At 47.1% G+C, this 23160-nt stretch overlaps 1 protein-coding gene across 1 annotated transcript in view; it reads left to right on the top strand.

The window, feature by feature from the left end:
• LOC121168218 (unconventional myosin-Ie) overlaps positions 1-23160 on the top strand; it is a 193753-nt gene that overhangs the window by 140729 nt on the left and 29864 nt on the right. Inside the window, exons 17-22 of the mRNA XM_040998123.1 lie at positions 1291-1397; positions 6851-6949; positions 17686-17830; positions 20953-21067; positions 21537-21706; positions 22940-23085. Coding sequence (XP_040854057.1) covers positions 1291-1397; positions 6851-6949; positions 17686-17830; positions 20953-21067; positions 21537-21706; positions 22940-23085 — 782 coding nt within the window. The remainder of the gene's footprint in view (positions 1-1290; positions 1398-6850; positions 6950-17685; positions 17831-20952; positions 21068-21536; positions 21707-22939; positions 23086-23160) is intronic.

Genomic DNA, 23160 nt, shown 5'->3' with positions numbered 1-23160 from the left:
TTCTTTTCGAGGTTTCTCTCCCTTCACGCTGACTTCCTTGGAAGTAGAGTCCACACATGTGCGGCATCCGTGGGCACAGTGGGCGTGCTCTGCTGTGTGCCGGGAATGCTGCTGCGGGCTTGGCTCCCGTGTTTTTGAAGCAAGTGTGAGATTCTCATGACTTGAAATTCCAGGTTTACTTTTGCGGAGGAAGCAGAGTGCTTTTTCTGCTTGAACCCAGTTTCATACTGGGTACCCCATGCCTTTAGGCAATAGTAGATGGTTTCTTAGGGCATATTTCAGGCTTGGAAAGGAGAGTCAAGTGTAAAAAGTGAGCGGAGTCCACAAGTTTGTAGCAGGACATGTTGAGGAAGAAGAGTGAAATGACACATCAAAAGTAGACAGGTGACTGCTTGGGATGGCCACACCCCAAGTCAGAGTCCCTAGGTTTGGGTACTGGCACCGTTTCTATTTTTAGGTTCTTGCTAAAACACACCCTGGGGGCATCAGATGATGGCTTAAGCACGTGGGTCCCAGGGCCATTATAGCAGCATAGCTAACTAAGCCACCACTTGCAACATTGGCACCCCTTATGAGAATGTCGTTTTAAGTCCTGGCTGCTCTGCTTCTGATACAGCTCTGTGCAGATGCACCTGGGAAACCATCAGAAGATGGCCCAGGTATTCGGATTGGGACCCCGCCATCCATGTGGGAGACTTAGATGGAGTACCAGGCTCCCTGGCTTTAAGCTGGCCCAGCCCCAGTCATTGCAACCATTTGAGGAGTGAACCAGTGGATGGAAGATATCTCTTTCTCTAAGAAGTACTTTGTCCTGTGCCATCCCTTTTGGAAAGCAGGGTTGAATTCTCTGCTTCCGCTTTCAGCCTGGCCCAGTCAGTGGGTGGGTGGTCCTTCTCTCCTCCCTTCTTCCCTCTCCTTTTCCCCACCCACCCTTCTGCCTTTTCAAATGAGTACAAATAAATAAATCATTGGCATGCCTCCTCATACCACATGAAAGGAATTTTATGTGTAGATTTACTGAGCTTTTATTTTATTACCTGTGTTTAAGAAAAAGCCTATTTGCTTCCAAAGATCATATTTCAAGCCTATTTATGAGTGATAAAATTGTTGTAAAAGTAAGCAGAGTCTTAAAGTTTAGTAGACCTGACTGAATCTTGATGAAAAAGTTGACATGAAGATTGATTTGCAGCTGTCTACTCCCAGGCTGGAGTTTCACAAGTCTCCCTTGAAAGTGGTTCTGCATTTGAGAAAAGTTCTAAGTTTCTAAATAATGTTTTTCTTCCTTCCTAGAAACAAGCCAATGACCTTGTGAACACCCTGATGAAATGCACACCTCACTACATTCGCTGCATAAAACCCAACGAGACCAAGAAGCCCAAGGACTGGGAGGAAAGCAGGTAGGGTGCAGCCGGCAGGTGGGAGGTGGAGACTGGCCACAGTGGGCCTGGCTGCAGCCTCTGCCCAGCAGCTGTCATTCTCGGCCACAAACAGGAGCATTTTCTGTTGTCTGATGTATTGAGTGTGTCCTTGTGCCTTAGCTTGCTTTTTATTATTATTAGTTTTAATTCTTAACGTTTTGCCACATTTGGTTCAGATGTTAGATACACACCCATGTATACTGTTTTTTCTCAAAAACAGAGGTACTAACATTTTTTGAGGGGAGAGGTCAAAGCCTGTATGTTTGTGTCCATCTTTTGCTAAAATGTTAGCATCACCACTCAGCTCTGAATTAGCAATTTATAATGTTGATTTTGGCTAGTCTGGGGGCAGATGGAAATAACAAGACAAAACCCTAACACTGCAAGTTGGGATGGATTTAGAGTTAGTTTGAGGCTCTGTGTAGGCGTTCTTGGTGGGCTTAACTCTGGGTCAGCACCCACAGGATGTGGCTAGAGTGCTTAGCGCATGTGCTCAGCTTGGGGCCAGCAGGAATGTGCTGGCAGAAAGGCTGTCCCTTGCAGGAGCTCATGAAGAGCCAGGGGACATACTGGGGGTGATGCCATTCCTCCCAAGTGTGTGCAGAAGAGCGGGGAGACCAAGTGAGAGGTATGAAGCCAAGAAGATGCTGGTAGAGCTCGTCCAGTGACCCCTCTGTGCGCTGACCTGTGAGGAAGCCCATGTCTGTGGGCCTTCCTGCCAGTAGTGCTGCGGGCCATTGGCTTAGGCAGACTGGTGGTGGTGTGGAGTTGAGAAATTGGAAGCTGATGAATGAAGGTGTTTGGGGGAATGCACATGCCTATGGACTTTGACCTTGATGTGCATTGGAATCAAGAAAACGGGGCTGGGGAGAGCTTCCATGCTCGGTGACCTCAGCTGTGAAAGGTAGCACTGGTCGTTACCTCAGCAGGTGGTCAGATCCCAGGGTATCAGCCTCCTACACCGCAGCCTCTTTTCTCATAGAGCAAGAAAATAGTCCCTGTTAGGTACCAAGAGAGTAAATCAAGGCTTAACTTCAATGGGAAGACTAGGATTAAAATTAATGACCTCCTACGAGACGTGTGTAGATCCATTTCCCATCCTGCCAGCGGGATCTTTATCAACCATTACAAGAGGTAATGAATCCTTCATAGTCATTTAGTACCTGAAGGTTCTTCTCTAAGCCTAGTAATTCATAGTGCCATCTGTTTCCTCCTCTGAAGAAGGCTAGCTGCAGCAAGGGCAACCATGCGGCCTAGTGCTTAATATGTCAGGACCTTTCCATCCCATAGCTGAGTGACTGGGTTTGAGTCCTGACTCTATGTCTGATCCAGCTCCCTGTCATTGCAGACCCTCCGAGGCAGCGGGTGACGGCCCATCACCCGTGTGGGACACCCAGATTGAGTTGCAGCCTCCTGGCGTCACCCTGGCTCTGCCCCAGCTGGTGCAGGCATTTGGGGAGTGAACCAGCGGATGGCAGCTCTATTTGTGTTGATTGTGTTGATTTCCCCCCACCCCCACCCCACGTCTTTCACAGACACATGCTCACCTTCCCCCATCACCCCACATATAAAGAAAAAAGAAGTTTTGGAGTTTGGATGTCAGGTGCTTCCCTCTGGGTCATCTCATCTACTGACTGCTATTTGTAAGGCATCTTTTCCGTTATACCACTGGAATTGTCCCATTTCTTCTCATCTGAGATTCCTCCCATAACGCTCTCTGTTACTGATTCCTGGACTCTGAGGAGGAGCTCACATTTGCTAAGGTGGTCAGTCCAACTTTCACAACTGTGCACTGCCCTTTTCTGGGTTGCTCTCATGGTCACCATGGTTCTCTTGCCCACTCTATGAAGGCTTCTTCGTACTTTCCCACTCCTTAGCTCTCCTGCTGGGTCCAGACAGGCAGCTCGTTTCCCTGACTGTCCTCTTCCAGGGGCTGACCACCACTCCCGGGTCCTCCTGTGATGCGACTTGCACCTAGATTCCAGCTGTTCCCCCTTTTGCGCGCTTTTCTGGTAATCCTTTATTTGTCCTCCTTTCTAAATGATAGACACACTTCTTTGACAGCAAGTAGGTAGCAGAACTGACATTACTTCCACTTGAAGATATAGAATGACTTTTGGATCCTTCCACTTTGGTTCTCAACCTTGAGATAACTTTGGAGGACTTGTTGAGATTTCCAGGTCCTCCTCTCAGCATTTCTGCCTCAGTGCATCTGAGGTAGACTGAGGAAGATTGTATATGTATCTCCATGCAATACAGGTGCTGATGGTGATAGTGGTCCATACACATCACACTTTGAGAACCACAGATCTTGGAAGGCAAGGGCCTGGACTGGATTTTGGAAGACACGTACTGATGCTAGTCCTAAATAGGACTCCTTGTCTCCTTAGTCTTTATTCTTTTCCTCTGTAGACTCAGTTCACTCCAGAGCAGTATTCCTTCCACGAATGAGCACTTCCGCTCTGCTCCCCAACACTCCCATTAGAAATGTCCACTCATGCACCTCCTGAACACCTGGGTTTCCACCCTCCAGTAGAAGGGTGCTGTCCTGGGGAACCTCAGAAGCAAATTGTGAGAGTCTTAGGAACAGAAGTATTGCTAAGCAGTGCCTTAGCCTTCCCTCCCCAATTTCAAAATCCATCCATCGCCCCTTCTCCGACTCTTCCCAGCAAACCATCTGACTTGAGAACATCTCGCTGTACAAATGCAATACCCACAACGTATCCTCCTCTACCCCAAATAGCTTCCTCAGTGGAAAGCCCCTCTCAAAGCGAATTTTCCTGCAGCTCCTGTTTTAGAAGTTCCCCAACACTGATGATCCCTTTTCATAAAATGCAAGCTGATTCATTGCAACATCAACAAGGGAGACATTAAGCCAGTAGATTTACTCGGGAAATTCTCACAGGATTTCCCCTTGTGTTCCTGATTTAGATTTTTTTGCTCCTATTATTTGAATTGCAGAGAACATGACATGCATTTGTGTACAAGAGAGTTAAGTTCAAGTGTTAGTGGGTCAAGTGATGATTGATGTTGCCGGTAAGGTTGCTTGCTGATGGGTCCCGAACCCTAATCCTGGTTCAGGTTTTCTCTGAGATGGAAGCTTTCTCTCCATCTGTGAATGGGCAGCACTGGGACCGTGAAAGGACAGTGTGCCTCCCTGGCAGGCGTTAGATGCTCAGTCACGGGTTTGGGGGAACAGGATTATTCAGTCCACAAGTTGATCCACCGTAGGGTTTTTTTCTGTTCCTGTTGTCAGTGTGGTTTTGTTGTTGTTTGTTTGTTTGTTTTTACTTCCTGCCTCGTGGCTTGTCTTAGATGCCCACTTGCCCTCTGGGAGATCTCAGGCCTTGACTTCTGTGAGTTTAAGGCCCAGGATGATCTTGAGAGAGGACTTCCCTCAAAAGACAAAGATGACACGACCAAGGGAACGGCAAGGCCTGTCTGGCCAGGCAGACACAGAAGTTAACTCGGATGCTCTGATGATGTGAGCTTTTGTATGGTACAGGGTTTGTGAGCATCCTAGACAAGGAAACTTGTGTTAAATTTCCTGATGGTGAAAGTTAGAATGAATGAAACAGTATTTTGACACAGGGAATATTCTTCCTTATGTGATTCATGGGAAATGAAATTTATTCTTGAATCAGTGGGTGATACATCCCCTGCCTCGAAGCTTAGAGTGAAACCAATGTCTGTGAAAAGGATCTTGAAATGAGCCAATATCTGAGATGGGCATCCTTGTGTTTATTCTTCTTACTGTAAGGAAAAGGCCAGTGGGGAGTTTTGTTTACTGAATCAGATACCTTCTCCTTTGGTTCGCTAGCTGTCAACCTCCTTGCCTCCCTGACCTATCTATCTTCTGTTTCATCTACCTGATGACCTGTCTGTCGTACTGCAGGAAAGTGGGTATTGATTATGAAGACATAAAAAGTTCATTATCTTAAAGGGGTCAGCCTCTCTGGCTGATGGCTCAGATAAGACCAGTCAGGCTCAACATCTCCACCTCTTCTTTGAGCTCTCCTCGCCCCCCTTCCTAAGCCACAGGGCTTTCCTGGCACTTTTACTTTCATGGGACCCTCTGACCTGTCTTCCTCTGCACCTGGCAAATTTAGGACATCGTTCTTGGTTCCTACAAATCCTCTGACCGTGAAGATCCATTTCTTTGTCCAGCCTTCTGTTCTGGTTCATGTGTTGTAACTGGAAGGATATTAGACTAACAGCTTTATATTATTCATGCCAAAAAGTTAAATACCTGACAGAGAGGTACCTAACTAGAACCTCAGAATTTAAGTCGAAGAAGGGTTACAGTGTGGCGGAGCCTGGGAGTACATGCAAAACCCAGGTACAGAACCTGGTGTTTATCGCTGTGCTTTGGGTGTCTCTAGCAGGAATCATAGCTTTGTCCTGTTCTGCACCTTGTATGGAAACTGTGTGACTCGTGTGTGGTAGCCATCAATGCAATGCAGCTGAATCCTTGCTAGGGAGACAGCTGTCAGGAGCCTGTGTGGGACTGGAATGAAGATGGGGAGGGGCCTGTATCCCAGGACTGTTCTTGGTGCAGGCAGCCCCGGGGGGCACTATGCAGAGAACATGAGGGACTCCATTAACCACAGAACGATGTACAACCAGCTTGATATTTCTTACTGTCTTCAAACGCCGTATTTCTAAGTGTCTGCTGATAGCCGGCACAGGACTGATCCGTCACACCAGAGCAGGAGTCCAGGGTGCTGTCCTCTGCAAATAATTGCCTCTCAGGGTGCACCTGCAGGTACCTACCAGGCCAATAAACAAGCATCTCCAAGGGCTGGGGTCCGTGGCTTCCCTTCCCTATAGGAGCTCCCCAGTATAGGGGAGCATCAATCCAGGATAGCTCTGAGTCCACCTTCCAAAAATAGTTGACCAGATTTTTACTGTTAAAAAAGCAACTAAAATTATACCTCAGGCATATTTTGGACTATTGTTAACTTAGGTATTTAAAACGAGCAATCTTGAATCCACCTTGTTCAACTTGTTAGAAAAACCTAGACAGATAAGCTCATCAAGTCTAGAATTGATATTAAATTCATCATTCAAGAGCGAAAACAGCTCTCCAAATATTTAATTCAAACATTTAGAAGTTCTTACCTTTAGTTTTGTGAAAAACCAGTGTTGTTGTTCATAATCTGGGTGAGAGGTGTGTATGAGTTTTTGTTTCACTGTTCCTTGAAACAGATCTGTAATATACCGGCTTATACTTGCATTTCATAGTAAAATATTTCTGAATTATCAGTCTAGGTGTGAGAGGTGATTTCAGTGTCGAGACACTGCAAAGTAGAGCCCTTGCTGAAGTGTTTCTCTGCAGCTTGGAATCGGAATTCTGGGAGATGGCTGATGAGACTGGGGAGGGGTTGAAGGGGCTGCCTAGAAATGCTGAGATTGCACGTACTTCTTTCCAGGGTAAAGCATCAAGTGGAATATTTGGGTCTGAAGGAGAACATCCGTGTGAGAAGAGCGGGTTACGCCTATCGGCGCATCTTCCAGAAATTCCTGCAAAGGTAATGGACTAGAAATTCTGGGCTTTTATTCAAACACCAGTTAATGGAGTTATCACATCCCATACAATCCACTCACTTCAAGTATATGACTCATTCCATTGAGAAAAGTGCATGAATTAATACGCTCACAGGGTTATGCCTCTATCACCTCCATTCTAGAACATTTTCTTTGTTTTGAAAACCAGTCCTGCCTTCTCTGGTTGTCAGCTCCCATTTCTTCCCTCTCCCCCAGGCCTAGGCAGTCGCTGATCTGAGTTCTGCCCCCCTAAATGTGCCAGTACTCGGCCCTTCTTGTTTTGATTGTGTCTTTGTCACCTGGCTTCCTTCGTGTTTTCAGGGTTCAGCCATGTTGTGGCCTGTTTGCTCTTTGTGCTCACTTGTTGCTGACTGACGTTTCATCTGTTCATTCATCAGCTCAGAGTTGTCATTTGTTGCTGTTTTCTGACTCTTTGGTCTTTAGGAGTCACACTGCTGGAACAATTTGTACACAAGATTTTGTCTGGATATGTAAGAGTATTTCTTTTTCAAAATAAATTATTTGAAAAGAGAGACAGATCTTCCATCCATTGGTTCACTCTCTAAATGGCCGCAATAGCCAGAGCTGAGCAGATCTAAAGACAGGAGCCTCTTCCGGGTCTCCGATACGGATGCAGGTGCCCAAGGAGCTGAGTCATCCTCCACTGCTTCCCCAGGCCGTAAGCATGGAATTGAATTGGAAATGGAGCAGCCAGGACTAGAACCAGTGCCTATATGGAATGCCGACACTACAATGCAGAGAATTAGCCTGTTAAGTCACCGCACTTGCCCTATGAGAATACTTCTAAAAGTTGATAGGGAAAGGGATGAAACGAGAACTTTATTTTGCTACAGAAAAAATTCACAATCCATGATTCCAGAATACACATTTCCCATGAATGTTTTGAGAATCTCAGGTATATTCCTAAAAGTGGCATTTTGGAGTCACCTTTTTGAGACACTGCTGGATTCTTAGGTGACTGTACCGGTGCTGGAGATTACAGTGTATCCAGATCCCTGCCAGCATCCGTGTAGTGGGTGGGAAGTGGTGTCATCTGGGATTTATTATTACTACTATTACTGCTGCGGCTACTGTTTGATAGGCAGTCAGAGGTCTTCCTTCTGCTGATTCACTCCTCAGTTGCCCTCAACAGCCAGGGTTGGACCAAGCCAGGAGCCAGGACCGAGTCAGGTCTCCCACATGGGTGGCCGGGGCTGAAGCCCTTAGGCATCATCTGCTACCTCCTAGGATGTGGATTTGCAGGAACTAAGTTAAGAAGCAGAATGGTCAGGACTTGAACCCTCACAGTCAGATACCGAATGTGAGTATACCAAGGCACAAAATAGCTGCTATGTAAGAATCCTGCTTGGGGGCCTGGTGCGCTGGCCTAGAGGCTAAAGTCCTTGCCTGGAACGCTCCAGGATTCCATATGGATGCCGGTTCTAATCCTGGCAGCTCCACTTCCCATCCAGCTCCTTGCTTGTGGCCTGGAAAAACAGTCGAAAACAGCCCAAAACCTTGGGACCCTGCACCCACATGGGAGACATGGAGGAAGTTCCTGGCTCCTGGCTTCGGATCGGCGCAGCATGGGCTGTTGCGCTCACTTGGGGAGTGAATCATTGGACAGAAGATCTTCCTCTTTGTCTCTCCTCCTCTCTGTATATCTGACTTTCCAATAATAAAATAAAATAAAATAAATCTTAAAAAAAAAATCCTGGTTGAGTATAGGTTTCCCAGAGAGCAGAAGACATTAAGCATTTTTCCATGTACTTTCTATTTTGTATTCTCTCTTTGGAAAAATGTCCTTTCAGATTCTTTGCCCCAGTTTTTAAATTAAGTTTTCCATCGCTTTTAAAAAAATAAAGATTTATTTTTATTACAAAGTCATATATATATATATATATATATAGAGAGAGAGAGAGAGAGAGAGAGAGAGAGAGAGAGAGAGAGAGAAGAAGAGACAGAGAAGATCTTCCGTCTGATGATTCATTGCCCAGGTGGCTGCAATGGCCCAAGCTACACCGATCTGAAGCCAGGAGCCAGGAACCTCCTCCAGGTCTCCCACGTGGGTGCAGGGTCCCAAGGCTTTGGGCCATCCTCAACTGCTTTCCCAGGCCACAAGCAGGGAGCTGGATGGCAAACAGGGCTGCCAGGGTTAGAACCACCGCCCATGTGGGATCCTGGTAAGTTCAGGGAAAGGATTTTAGCCTCTAGGCCACCACACCAGGCCCTCCATGTCTTTATTATTGAGTGTATTACTATAATAGAGTTCTTTTTGCCCTTTTTTAAATTTAGGATACATCAGTAGCCACATGCATGCAATAGGCTGACTGTCCAGTGTAACCTGTGCATTCAAGGTTTTATAGTACTCGTGGCAGACATAAAGTTGAAGTTTATAAAGATAATTTCAGGAAAACATTTAACCTACTTGAACAAATAGGTTTAGAGTATTTAACCTCAAATATTTTTTGCCCAATATCCTTTAGTATATATGACAGGACCTATACTTAAATTGTCTTTACTTTGTGTCATTTTCAAAAAGGATATAATTTAGTGGCTTTGAAACATGACATTTCTAACTTCTCCAATGGGTCTATGGAGTTTAGTGTGTTTTTTGCATCTATTTAATTTCCTTTAAGAAAGAGGGAAGTGAAAGGAGGAGGAGGAAGCCCAAGTACGTATTTTAATCAGCAGAGAGCTATTTCTTTCCTGTGTAATACAGAGGGAGGGTGTCAGGATGGTTTTTGTTTTTAATTCAAATTTTATATAACAGAGGCAGCAAGGTGAAGAAGAGTTTTAGTACTCTTTAAAGACTTCCTAATTCAAAAGGCAGCGTCACAGTGAGCACGGAATTGTCTACCTGCTGGTTCACTCCCCAGATGACCACAACAGCCAGATCTGAGCTAAGTAAAAACCAAAAGCCATGAACTCCACCCAGTCTCCCATTCGGATGGCAAGTCTCCGGTTTTGCTTGGGCTGTGTTCTGCATTTCCCAAGTACCTTAGAAGGGAGCAGGACTGGAAATGGAGGAGCTAAAACTCAAGCTAGTGTTCACAAGGAACACCAGGCTGAACAAGGTCTTAAGTACTTTTTTTTTTTAATTGGAAAGTCAGATATACAAAGAGTAGGAGAGACAGAGAGAAAGATCTTCTGTCCGATGATTCATTCCCCAAGTGGCCACGGTGGTGAGAGCTGAGCCAATCCAAAGCCAGGAGCCTCTACTGGGTCTCCCAAATGGGTGCAGGGTCCCAAGGCTTTGGGGTCGTCCTCGACTACTTTCCCAGGCCACAAGCAGGGAGCTGGATGGGAAGCGGGGCTGCCGGGATTAGAACCAGCTCCCGTATAGGATCCTGGCAATGCAAGGCGAGAACTTTAGCCATTAGGCTACTGTGCCAGGCCTGGCTTAAGTACTTCTAATTAGACAGTTCATCCCAGGGGCTATATTTTTTGCCATGAGATTAAGAAGCTGACTGACCAGTTACAGGCTTTAGCCAAGGGCCCCTGATTCTCTATAATGAACCCTCCTCAGCTCAGTTCCCACACTTTCAGGTTGCCCTGAAATGTGGAGGTGGATTAGGCTAGCACTCTGTGCACCTGCAGCAGCAGCAAACGTGTAAGAAAGAAGTGTTTGGAAAATAGAGGAAATGAATGTACCCAGCCTTTGCCTCCACCATATAGTGCTGTCCATGTGTGCCTAACGAGATGTTAGTTGTAAGACTTTCTCAGATGTCGTAAGATTTCTGGCATTCATCTAATTGTGCATGTGTATGAAATCCAGCGTGATGATTTGGTCCATGTATTCTTGCCTGATGATGAGACAGTGACGAGCCTTTGATCTTCCTAAGATGGATCCGCAGTGCTCACTCAGGGCGGGGTTTCAACTTCAGCTGCCGAAGTGCATGTTAGACTGCAAGGTCCTTTGCTCTGCAGCGCTGTCCTGGGTGTTCTGCGATGTTCAGCCTCATACAGATGCCAGCCTGCCCCCTCCCACTCACTGGCTCTGACAGTGTGTCTGGAGATTTCACCATAGCACAGCCAGTCCAGAGCCACTGGCTTAGAGGATCATTACACCTTTTTTTTCTTGCAAACTGGATTTCTTGGAAAATGAAGTCAGGTGCCTAAAGCAGTGAATGAAAAATATTCTCACCCATCTTAATCCTGCAAAGTCTGCCCCTTATAATTCCAAAATATTTATAAATTTATGCTCCTTTATTTCTCATGTACTTAAAATCTCATTTTGTATTTACACATTTTTTCCTTTTTTTTTTTTTTTCTTTATTTGAAAGGCAGAGGCCAACTAATTCACTCCCCTCCAAATACCCATAATAGCTAGGGCTGGGCTGGGCCAAAGCCAAGAGCGAGGAATTCAACTCGGGTCTCTCGTGTACTTGAACCATCATCTGCGGTGTTCCAAGGTACACAGTGGGGACCCCAGGAAATGGAAGCAAGAATCAGACTCAGACTCCAGTGTGGGCTGTGGGCAGCCCAGGCAGCATCCTCGTGCTGCTGTAAACATCCTCCAAAATGGATGTGAAGATAGAAATCTGTCAGATTTTTCTGCATCTCTTCCCTTTTTGGGGGGAGGGCGGCAAAACAATTCTGAAAGACTTCCTTCGTTATACATTACTGTAAAAACCAACCAGCTTGACTTGCAGTAGCTCGGAGGAGCAGGCAGTGCATAGCACTCCTAGGAGTGTTTGTGTTCACAAGGGCTCCTTACGTGAGCTGTGACATGACCTTGTCCGTGACACTATGAGGACCTCTCAAGTGACGGGCTAGCTTCCTGATGGCATGCACGCGGTGTTTCACTGTGTTTCACACTGAGGAGGCTTTGAGTGGAGTCTCTTCTGCCCTGTGTGTTGAGGAACTTGCCTTGAAGGGATTCTGGCTTCTCTTGCTGTGGGTTTTTTCTTTCAGGAGTCACAGAGCCTCATCTTGTAAAAAGCAGGCAGCTTCATTATTGTCATGCTGTCTTTGTTTGAGAGTGCTAGGAGTGTCAAAGTAGGGAAGGAAATTTTTCAGTGAAAAAGTGCTTTTTCAATTTCCCACAGAGTGTTCTAAAACTGTTCTTAAGCTGAATACTCAGTGAGTCCGGGTTTATCAACGATTAAGAAACACTTCCGTTTTCCATCAAGTCTATGAGTGTGGAACTGTGGCTCTGTCTTCAGAGGCCTTGCAAATAACTGAACCGCCCTATACTTTTCTTCTCACCAAGACTACAGGAAAAGCCTTTGCTATTTCTCTTTAGAAGTTCACAGAAAGGCTGCCCAGTGAATAAACAGGAAGTAAAAACGTCAAGGGAGCGGAAGTGTGAATACCCAGCGCAACTATCATGCACATGTATGATACAGCCCTCCCTACACCGGAAGGCCAGTGGTTCTGACACTCCCTCCAGCCTGGTGCTGGCACGGAAAGTATTATGTGTGTTCATTTCCTTTTTGGGTAAATTCTTTATCCAACATCCTTCTTGACTGGATATTGAACAGAAGTCAGAAAATACTTTCATCCCCCAAACCAGTGGGCTGTCTATTCCAAGCAAATACCACATTGCTTCAAGCAGTAAAATGAAAAATTGCTTCTTGCCACCTTCCGACTACCATTTCCATTTCTTTGCAAAGTGTTTTTTAAACTGTGTTAGCAACGGCAGCCAGATTGTCAGCTTGAGACATTGTCTTTAATTTCTTCAGAAAATCTCTCTGAGCTGTGTGTGTGTGTTCCTTCCCTATGGCTGAGAGAACAAATTCAGAGATCCTAAGCCTTAGGAAGAGAACATGGTAGAACCGTAAGAGACTTGCAGAGTCTACCTCGGAGCACCCGGCCATCGGCCTTGGTCTCAGGTCAGCCCCTCGGAATACGAGGATGAGAAAAGGGGTGCCTGCTCAGGAGAGGCCATGGATGGAGCGGCCTGGCCGAGAGCTTCCAGGCTGCTGGGATATTTGTGGTCTTGGAGGCTGGAGACAGCTTTCATCCTGGGGCCACCAGCTGGGGGTCACCGGGTGGTGGGCTGCATTTCTTCCTGGAAGAAAACACTGGATCCATGATCCAGAAGATAACAAAGAACCTGTCAACCAAAAGGCAGAACAAAGAGCCAACAGCCTGTAGCAGGACTGTGAGGGGAAAGACTGACCCTGAGTTTTCAGCTGACAATTTCCTGTTGGAAGGAGTGCGAGCTCTTAGCGCTGTCTGTGCAGAATGACCAGAGGCCCCCATTAGGCAATAGCACCGTTGCCTCTACGGCCTGTTCCAGCTGGTGTGTCCTGGGGAGAGGTGGAATAAGCTGGGGGCATGAAGTGGGAGAGCAGGATTAGGCCCTGAGCATGTTCATGGAGCACCAAAGTGCAGGACGAGGATGGGCCAGTCTTCATGAGCGACAAGGTGTCCCTGGCAATCCCTGTGGGCTGGGTGTCCTCCGAAAGTTCATGGAAAATACATTTATGCTCCCAAATAGACTTAATAGACTTCTCTTTTTTATTTTTCACTTATTTATTTCAAAATTTATTTTACTTGGAAAGAGTTACACAGAGAGAAAGGGAGACAACTGTTCCGTCTACCTGCTGGTTCACTCCCCAGATGGCTGCAACAACCAGGGCAGCACCAGTCTGAAGCCAGGAACCAGGAGCTTCTTCTGGGTCTCCCATGTGAGTGCGGGGTCCCAAGGCTTTGGACCATCCTCCACTGTTTTCCCAGGCCACAAGCAGAGAGCTGGATCAGGAAGTAAAGCAGCCAGGACACAAACTGTACACATATGGGATACCAGCACCAAAGAGGAGGATTAGCTTACTATGCCGTGAGTCAGCCCTGACTTCTTTTTATTAAAAAAATATATTTTTTTATATAATATGTATACATTATACATATTATATTATACATATACATATAATATTATAATATTATAATATACATATAATATTATACATATTATATATCTTTTATTTTTATTTAAAATTTAATATATATCTTTATTTAAAAATATATAAAATGTATATATTTATATATAATATATATTATATAGTCTGAGAGTCAGAGTTAGGAAAGAGATCTTTCATTTGTTGGCTTATTCCCCAAATGCCTGTGACGGTGGAGCTTGGCCAAGTCAAAACCAGGAGCCTGGAACTCCATCCAGATTTTCCATGTGAGTGGCAAGTACTTGGGTCATCTTGTGCTAGCTTCCTGGCATTGGCAAGGAGCTCAATGGAAGTAAGGTAACGAGGACTCAAATTGGTGCTCATGTGTGATGCTGGCATCACAGCCAGCAGCTTAACATGCCATACGATGATGCTAGCTCCAAGTTATCTTTTAATTCTATTTTCCCATGAATGTTTTTTAAATTCCTTTTCAATACTGAATCTCACACCACTGAAAGCCTTACCAAAATAAAATCTCTTTAGGGGCTAACACTGTAATCAGTGGATGGAGCCTGCTGCCTATGGTACTGGCTTCCTATCTGGGTACCAGTTTGAATCCCTACAGCTCGACTTCTGATCCAGCTCCTTACTTATAGGCCTGGAAAAGTGGCAGAAGATAGCCTAAGTCCTTTTGCCCCTGCACCCTCATAGGATACCCAGGAGCTCCTCGCTCCTGGCTTTGGACTGGCCTATCCCTGGCCGTTGTAACCAGTTGGGGAGTGAACCAGTGAATGGAAAATCTCTTCTCTTTCTCTCTGTAACTCTGCCTTTCAGGCAAACAAATAAATCTCCCAGGGGAAAAAAAGTCTTTCAAGTTTCTTATTTTCTTATGTGTGAATTGCTGAATTTTTTTAAAAAAGGAATGAAGTGTGGATTGCCTTAGAGCCTTGTCTGTAGTTATACAACAAAAAAGACTTAGTTTTTAACTGTGATTAGCTGAAACCAGGGACAGTTACTCTGAGGAACTTGTCATCTTGAAGATCTAGTCCTTGTCCCCTGTCCCCTGTGAACCACATTTGCCTCATCCATTTACATGGCACAACCGTCCTGCTGCTGCTCCCATTCAGAGAGGCTCTGTTCTTGGACATTTGTAGCCTAACTTGTTGAATTCACTCCATTATGGCACCTAGGATGTTTATTCATATACATGTGTGGTTCCAACGAGGCTCTTTCATTCAGAAACGTTGTTCCCCTAATTAGGGAACAGGGGGTTTACTTTTCTAGGACAGTTCTGAGGTTATGGGCAAAATGTGGATACTGGAGTCACCATGAGAACCACCCAGCTGGCCCTTCGGTGGGAGGGTCCTGGATCCAACCATCAGTTCTCATGGTTCCCTCCTGGGTAGTCTAATGCTGACAGACTCAGAAAGCCTGGTGGCTGGTGGTGTGGCACAGTACATCAAGCTGCTGGCTATGATGCCAGCAATCCATCTGAGCACTGGTTCAAGTCCTGACTGACTCATTGCCATCCAGCTTCCTTGCCAGTGTACCTGAAAAAGCAGCAGAAGATGGCCCAAGAACTTGGGGCCCTGTTCCCATGTGGGAGACCCAGATGGAATTCTGGATTCCTGGCTTTGACCTGGCCTAGCAAGGCCATTGCAGTCAGTTGGACAGTGAACCAATCGATGGAAAATATTCTCTCTCTCTTTCTCTCCCCACCCCCCCCTTCTGTCCCTCTCTCTCTCTCTGTCAGTCTGCTGTTCAAATAAATAAAATCTTAAAAATGATGTCCCAGGAACAGAGCCATGTCCTGGCTACTGACCGTGCCCTGAGTATGCCTGTGCAGGGCCACCCCGCTATCCCCGACATGGGTGTCCCCATTTGTTCAACACATGGTAATGTGCTGCTCTCCCCCTTGTCACATCAGCCACTAACATGCTATACATACTTCTAGCATAGGCATGTGGAGTGGAGGGTAAAATCTTTTGAAAAGAGATATTTGAAAGAGCAAAACAGAAGAATTTTCCATCCACTGGCTCACTCCCCACAGCAGCTGGGCCCCAGCAAAGCCGGGAGAGAGGAACTGGTTCTCACCCATGAGTGGCAGGACCCCACAGTGTTGGCGTCATCATCTGCCTCCCATGTGCAACAGCAAGAAACTGAGTCAGAAGTGTGAGGCAGTGGAGATTCAAACCAGGCACTGTGACACTGGATGCAAGCAGTGGCTTAACTCCCTGCACCACATTGCCCTCTTCTGAGCTGGTGCAGTCTTTAAGAGAAACACATCTAAACCAAGCTGTGGTTTATATGCAGTGCCGTGATTAAAGACAGCGAGCTAAGTGCAAGCCCCAACTCTGACACTTAACTGGCTAAGCAGCCTTGACCAAGTCTCCCTTTATCTCCGTCTTCTACTCTGCAGAATGAGTCCAACCTGATTAGGCTGCCGTAAAAATAAGACGAGGTCGTGCACCTGCAGCACCAATCATCGTATGTGAGGCCGAGCGAGTCTCCTGTAATGGTTGGCCGTATGTGACAGTTGTGCCCAGCATTGTTGCTGGGACACACAAATGGGGCCTCCTTATGCAGGGAACTCCCATCCCTGGGGGTTAGGAGGAGCCTCCACTAACCAAATAAGCACAAACGTGAGCTTAGTTACACATCCCGTCACATGCTCTGCAGGAAAACAGTGGTTCAGAGAGAAGTGGAGAGCTTGTGTTGGTGGTATTGTGGTGAGCAAACCTGCCTTCCAGAGAGAAGTGGAGGAGGGTGAGTTTTGATAGGGTGCTCCATGACAGCCCTCCTGGAAGGGTTCCCAAAGGAAAGAGGGGCTTGGGCCTTGGGATGACCAGAGTTTCACAGATGGAAGGGGATACCTGCCCACTGCTGCTCTGGGAAAGGGGATGTGAGCATTCTAAAATGCTCTGCATTAGTTAAGTGCTCTGAATAAGTCAGGAGACTGGTGTTCAGAAAAGAATGGAGCCAGTGGTGTGGTAGGCTTATCTTCTGTCTGCGGTCCTCTGATCCCATGTGAGTGTCAGTTCAAGTCCCGGCTGTTCCACTTCTAATCCAGCTCTCTACTGGTGGCCTGGGAAAGCAGTGGAGAATGGCTCAAGTCCCTTGGGTCCCTACACCCATGTTGGAGACCCTGGCTTCTGATTGGCTCAGCTCTGGCCATTGTAGCCATTTGGGGAGTGAACCAGTAGATGGAAGATATCTTTCTTGGTCTTCCCTTCTCTCTATAATTCTATCAAGTAAAAATAAATCTTAAGAAAAGCAGAGTCTCGGGCCCTGCACGATGGTGCAATGGTTAAGCTCCTCCTCTTGCACACCCGGGATCCCATATGGGTGCCGGTTCTAGTCCCCGCAGCCCCGCTTCCCATCCAGCTCCCTGCCTGTAGCCCGGGAAAGCAGGTGAGGACGACCCATAGCTTTGGGACCCTGCACCCACTTCGGAGGCCCGGAAGAGGCTCCTGGCTTCGGACTGGCTCAGCTCCAGCCATTGCGGCCGCTTGGAGAGTGAATCATCGGATGGAAGATCTTCCTCCCTGTCTTTCCTCCTCCTCCTGTATATCTGCCTTTCCAATAAAAATTTAAAAAATAAATCTTTAAAAAAAATAGTCAATGTTTAAAAAAAAAAAAGAAAGAAAAGAAAAGCAGAGTCTCACCAGGCATTCACACGGCAGCCGGGGAAGAGGGGTGGAAGCAGCTTTGCAATGGGCTCCATGGGTGCTGAGGCTGGAGAGTGCACTGACAGCTGGCTCCACTGTGTCCCATCAGCACCAGGTGCCCCAGGAGCAAAGCTCTCACCTGCCCAACCAAGCAGAAAGCCCAGGCCATCCCATCTGAGTGATACCTGTGCCCCACTGTCCTCACAGGTATGCCATTCTGACCAAAGCCACCTGGCCCTCCTGGCGGGGCGATGAGAAGCAAGGCGTGTTGCACCTGCTACAGTCGGTCAACATGGACAGCGACCAGTTCCAGCTCGGGAGGAGCAAAGTGTTCATCAAGGCCCCGGAGTCCGTGAGTGCTCAGCCACCTCCCATTCTCATCCCCTCTCCCTGATGGTGGAGCTGGTCCCTGGGTGGGAATTTCCAGAAGTGAGTCTTGAAGACCCTGAGTCTGGGAAGGACTTTGAGAGGAAGGTGGAATCTGCATTGATGGAACACAGATCCTTACCAGTGACACCTGCAGCCTGGGTGCTTTGTAGTTCTCGAGCTAAGATAGATGTCTGCATGGCAGAGGAGCTTCTCTAGCGCTCCTGGTCAGGATGCAGATACTGTGAGCCTAACCAACATCCGTAAGAACTTTTGTGTGTGGTGGAAACCCCATAGAGGCCCCCAGTCATGCCAGTTACCCTTGGACCCTGGGACGGCTGCTCCTTTTCTAAGGTGGGGAAGTTACCCTATCTGAGAGGTCTGGAGTCTTAAGGTTCCCGTGATTGTCACCAGACTCCATTTGAAGTGCTAGTCGTGAGCTTGGGCAAAATTGGTTGTCAGACCAAGGGGAAATCTTATGGGAAATGATGATATTAGTAGAAACGGAAACGTTGGACTTCAAGGAAGTTCTGCTTTCTGTTTCCTGCTTCTGTAGCCTGGGCCCCACAGCTGCAGTTGTGCCTCCCCTGTGGCTGCAGCCAAGAGGCCTGGGGGACCCAAAGAAATAAATGGCACCCATCAATAGAACCCGTTTATGAAAAGTTTGTGGTGGCATTTTACACTGAGTTATTTGTAGTCTCCCAGCAATCTTGTTTCCAAATAGGAAGTGAGAATGTTGTGTCATACACCATTAAGCAACCACAGAACAGTTCCTGTTCCCTCTGAAATGGGACGACGCCACGCTCCCTGTGTCACCTGCAACCTGCTCCTGCTTGTCCACTGGCTGAGTGTTCATGTAGAATTCAGATAGCTGCCATATTTTCAGTACATTTTTCTCTTCCTTCAGTTGAGCTTTGGAGGTGTACATATAAAGTAAAGATTTATTTTTGGTGTTTCTCATACTGTTCTTCCCAATTATTTGATGAGCATCACCTGACTGACCATTCCCCATATTTCTTCACATACACATACCTGTGCCCATGCACACCTGTGCCCACACACACCGCTATGTGCACGCACGCCCCGTCATCTCCACTCTCTCCCCGGCCGCCTCATCTGGCCCTAGCTAGTCTGGACATGCAAATACTTCTACTAAAGTTTTTTTTAATCTGCCTTGTGATTTCGCTTGCATTCTAAGATGCAGAATAACCTATCTGCTTCCAGAGTCCACCACAGGCATTAGACTCCAAAGGACTGGTTTTCATTTTGGGTTGATTTCTTTGCTTATTGCACGTAGCCATACACTTTGGTTTTTGCACTCCTTTTCCTTGATCTTCACTCATCTCCAACCCCCAGCGCCCTTTGAAAGAGTTCTCAAACTCAGACCATCACTGATTTCATCTATAGGAAGTTGGGAATTTACCCCTTCGCCCTTGCTCTGAGTCACAAGTGCATTTTCTCCAGCACTCCCAAAATAATTCTGAGAAAGAAAAAGGAAGCAAAAGTTACTCAGAAACTGCTAAGATCAGAAACACCAGCCAGGATTCTTACAACAGGCACCTGTAGCGCTCTGACTTAAAGCATTGCGTCCAGTTACTAAACCCCATTCCTGGTGCGGGGTTTGCCTGCTCTCTGGGGCACCCGGGGTGGAGAACTAAGTGGGCCCCAGCTTGGTTCTTGGAGTTTGCCATGCTCTTTCCACCCAACTGGGGCTGAGAATGGGCGGAGAGGTTGGGTGACAGGAACAGATAAGTGTGACTTTTAGTAAGTACAAACCCGGGTAAACAGACAACAAATTAAGCCCAGCTGCCTTCAAACCAAAACTCATTGTCTACTTCTGAAGTATTTTTGCAATGATGGCTCATCTTTGCTTAACTTGCTTCCGTTGTGGATGAGAAAGTTTCTCACCATTTTAGGAACTGATCAGAGACATAATGACAGAAAAAGACTTGGACCAGTGTGTGACAACAAAGAGGGGCCCCGCAGAACCAGAACAACCCTGGTTCACTGTCCAGCCCCGCTTAATCCTAGTTCCAGTATTCTCATGTGTAAAAATACAGGTAGCAGAAAAATACGACTCATGTCATAATTGAGATGTTGAAATGACACACTCCACGCACCCAGGATCAGTCTTGACCTATTGTGGGGACAATTAACTGTCATCTTCATTATTGCACGGTCTGGTGGAATGGGCCTGGATGGACTCTGGGCCCTGAGCGGTCCCAGCCCCATCATTGGTTACCATCCTTTGCTCCAGTGATTGCTTGCAGGATCCTGTGAGGCAGCAAGTCTAGGCTTCTGTGGAACTGTAAGTAGGGCAGCACCAGCTCTGCTCCTGCAGAAACCTGGAAAATTCTTTTTTTTTTTTTAAAGATTTATTTTTATTATTTTTTCATTGGAAAGGCGGATATACAGAGAGGAGAGACAGAGAGGAAGATCTTCCGTCCGATGATTCACTCCCCAAGTGAGCGCAATGGGCCGATACTATGCCGATCCGAAGCCAGGAGCCTCTTCCGGGTCTCCCACGTGGGTGCAGGTTCCCAAAGCTTTGGGCCGTCCTTGACTGCTTTCCCAGGCCACAGGCAGGGAGCTGGAAGGGAAGCGGGGCTGCCGGGATTAGAACTGGCGCCCATATGGGATCCCGGGCATGCAAGGCGAGGACCTTTTAACCACTTGCGCCACCGTGCCGGGCCCAAAACCTGGAAAATTCTTAAGAAGAGGCTGTCTGCAGGACGAAACGGCAGCCTTGGTGCAGCCCTCAATTTCCTCTTTGAATCCCGAGGTGGGGGAAAGAACATAGCCTACACGTCCAGTCCCCCGCCTGGTTGTCACAGACTCCAAGACCAAGGTGGGGCAGCTACCAATATGATGGCCCAGCCCTCGGGTGCAACTCTTTCCCATGGGTTTTCATGCAAAGCAAAAATAAATGCGTGGCAAGGCTTCAGTCACCAGCAGTGTGCCCCAGTGGTCCCGTCACTGGGCAGCAGGAGCTGGCGAGGGTGCTGCCTGCTGTGTCGTCAGTCAGCCGGGCATCCTGGAAATACCTGCAGCCGGAACGGCGCTTGGGTCTCACAGGCTGGTTCACGTTGCTCCTCTCTACCTTCACAGCTATTTCTTCTAGAAGAGATGAGAGAGAGAAAGTATGATGGGTATGCCCGAGTGATCCAGAAATCATGGAGGAAATTTGTCGCCCGGAAGAAGTATGTGCAGATGAGAGAAGAAGGTATTTTCGCTCTTTTGGTTCATTCATCTAACACATTTTTGGGAGTTAAGTTTTGTATGCCTGTTGAGAACCCCTGACATCACACGAGACAGTTCCTGAGCTCTCTATTCCCACCTCTGGTGTCTGACTCCAGCCTGCTGCCAAAGCAAACCCCACAAGGCAGCAATGGTGGCTCCAGTCCTTGGATCCCTGCCACCCATGGGAGGCATCTGAATGGGGTCCTGGCCCACTTCTGCCTGCTATGAGCCTTTCAGGGAACGAACCAGTAAATGGGAGCTCGCTTGCTCTCTCTGTGTCATTCTATAGCTTTTCCTTTCAAGTACTTTTATTTAAAAAAAAGTCAGTCTGAGCTTCAAGTTACAAGCACTATTTTTCTTTAGCATGTGATGTCACGGTTCTGTGTATTTCCGCACTAAGAATCTGGACTCCTTTTTCTGATTTTCCTTCTCCGTGCTCTTGGAATCTGCAGCCTCAGACCTCTTGTTGAACAAGAAGGAGAGGAGGAGAAATAGCATCAATAGGAATTTCATTGGGGATTACATTGGGATGGAGGAGCACCCAGAACTCCAGCAGTTTGTGGGCAAGAGGGAGAAAATCGATTTCGCGGATACAGTCACCAAGTACGACAGGAGGTTCAAGGTACGCGCTGACCACCCACCTCGGGCGACAAGAATTCCTTACTGTCTCAACAACTAGCAGTTTTGCTGTCCTTGTTTTAGACAAAAGAGGGTCATTGTGGAAAAATTGAGATACAGAACAACAGGCGGGGATGCCCAGCAATAATCACCATTAACATTTTGTGTGTCCTCCCCAGAGCTTTTTTATGCAAACATAAACTTGCGTAATTATTTTACGAGAGGTGAGAGGTATTGCGGGCTGATTTTGTGCAGTGGGTTTGGTTTTCCTTTAGAAAGCCAAAGGAGATTTGCAAAAAAATTCATGGAAAACACAGATTATAAAAAAACTACACACTGCTTCTTGCAACAAAATCTTTTAATTCTAGTTTCCCAGAAGCTCCTTGAAGTTCCTTTGTGTGCCGGGAGAACTGCTGCGTTGCTACGAACGCTTTTGTGTAATTGCACAGCATGCGTCAGTGAATGCTGCTTTTTTAAACCGATTTCCCGTTAATACCAAGGGGGTCTCTTTTTTTGTTTCACATCATCATGGCACTCGGCGTCTTTTCACCCACTGCATATGCCTTTGTCTTCCTGTTGTCAGAATAGGTTGCCAAAGCGGAGTTGTTGGTCAGCGAATTGAGGTCATAAAGCAAGGTGGCAGCGTGAATGGCTGTGAGTTTGGTTCTTCTGGGAGCCATGCAGGAATCCCTGAAGGCCTTCCCTCTGCCTGCCTTTTCCCTGATAAGATCAGAACCCTAACAGGGAGATCTGAAGTCTCCAATGGTGGCAGACCCACCAGGCATTTTAGTTTTGTTGCTGTCGTTCTGTCAGGGAAGGGTAACAAAGTCAGTGGTCATTCAGCAAGAGGAGCGATGCTGTCTTGCTAAAACCAGGTTATTTCTTGTGGCTGGAACTGGCGCCAGTGGTAACTTTGGTCGCAAATGTGGGTGCCCAGGTCTCCCAGGAAATCCAGAGTTAAAGACTGTAATGAGGTTAAAGCATGAAATCCATGCGCAGGGATATTCTCAGTGCATATTGGGAAAAACTGTGTGGCTTTCAAACCAGTTGGCACCAATATAAATTTTGTATTTCCCATCAACTTGGAGGTGCCCTGGTAGATGGTCTTTAGCAAAGCTCTCGTGGTGGCCCATCACATAGAAGGTCCCCGTGTCCCAACCCGAGGCGGTGGTCCTTCACAGAGACAGTCCTTGCCTCCGGGTGTCGACCCTCCTTCTGAAAGCCCCTCTCGTCACAGGGTGTAAAGCGAGACCTGCTGCTTACCCCAAAGTGCCTGTACCTGATCGGGAGGGAGAAGATCAAGCAGGGCCCCGACAAAGGCCAGGTGAAGGAAGTGCTGAAACGGAGGATAGAGGTGGAGAGGATCCTGTCCGTGTCCCTCAGGTGAGTGCAGCAGAGGCCTGGGCAGTGTCCCCTTGTCTTCCCAGCACCTCCACCCAAGCTGCTCACACAGGCTTA

This window comes from Ochotona curzoniae, unplaced genomic scaffold, assembly GCF_017591425.1.
Source record: "Ochotona curzoniae isolate NIBS_2020 unplaced genomic scaffold, NIBS_Ocur_1.0 patch78, whole genome shotgun sequence".
Lineage (NCBI taxonomy): Eukaryota > Metazoa > Chordata > Mammalia > Lagomorpha > Ochotonidae > Ochotona > Ochotona curzoniae.
The sequence above is the reverse complement of the archived record's forward strand: the minus strand, read 5'-3'. Positions and strand labels throughout refer to the sequence as shown.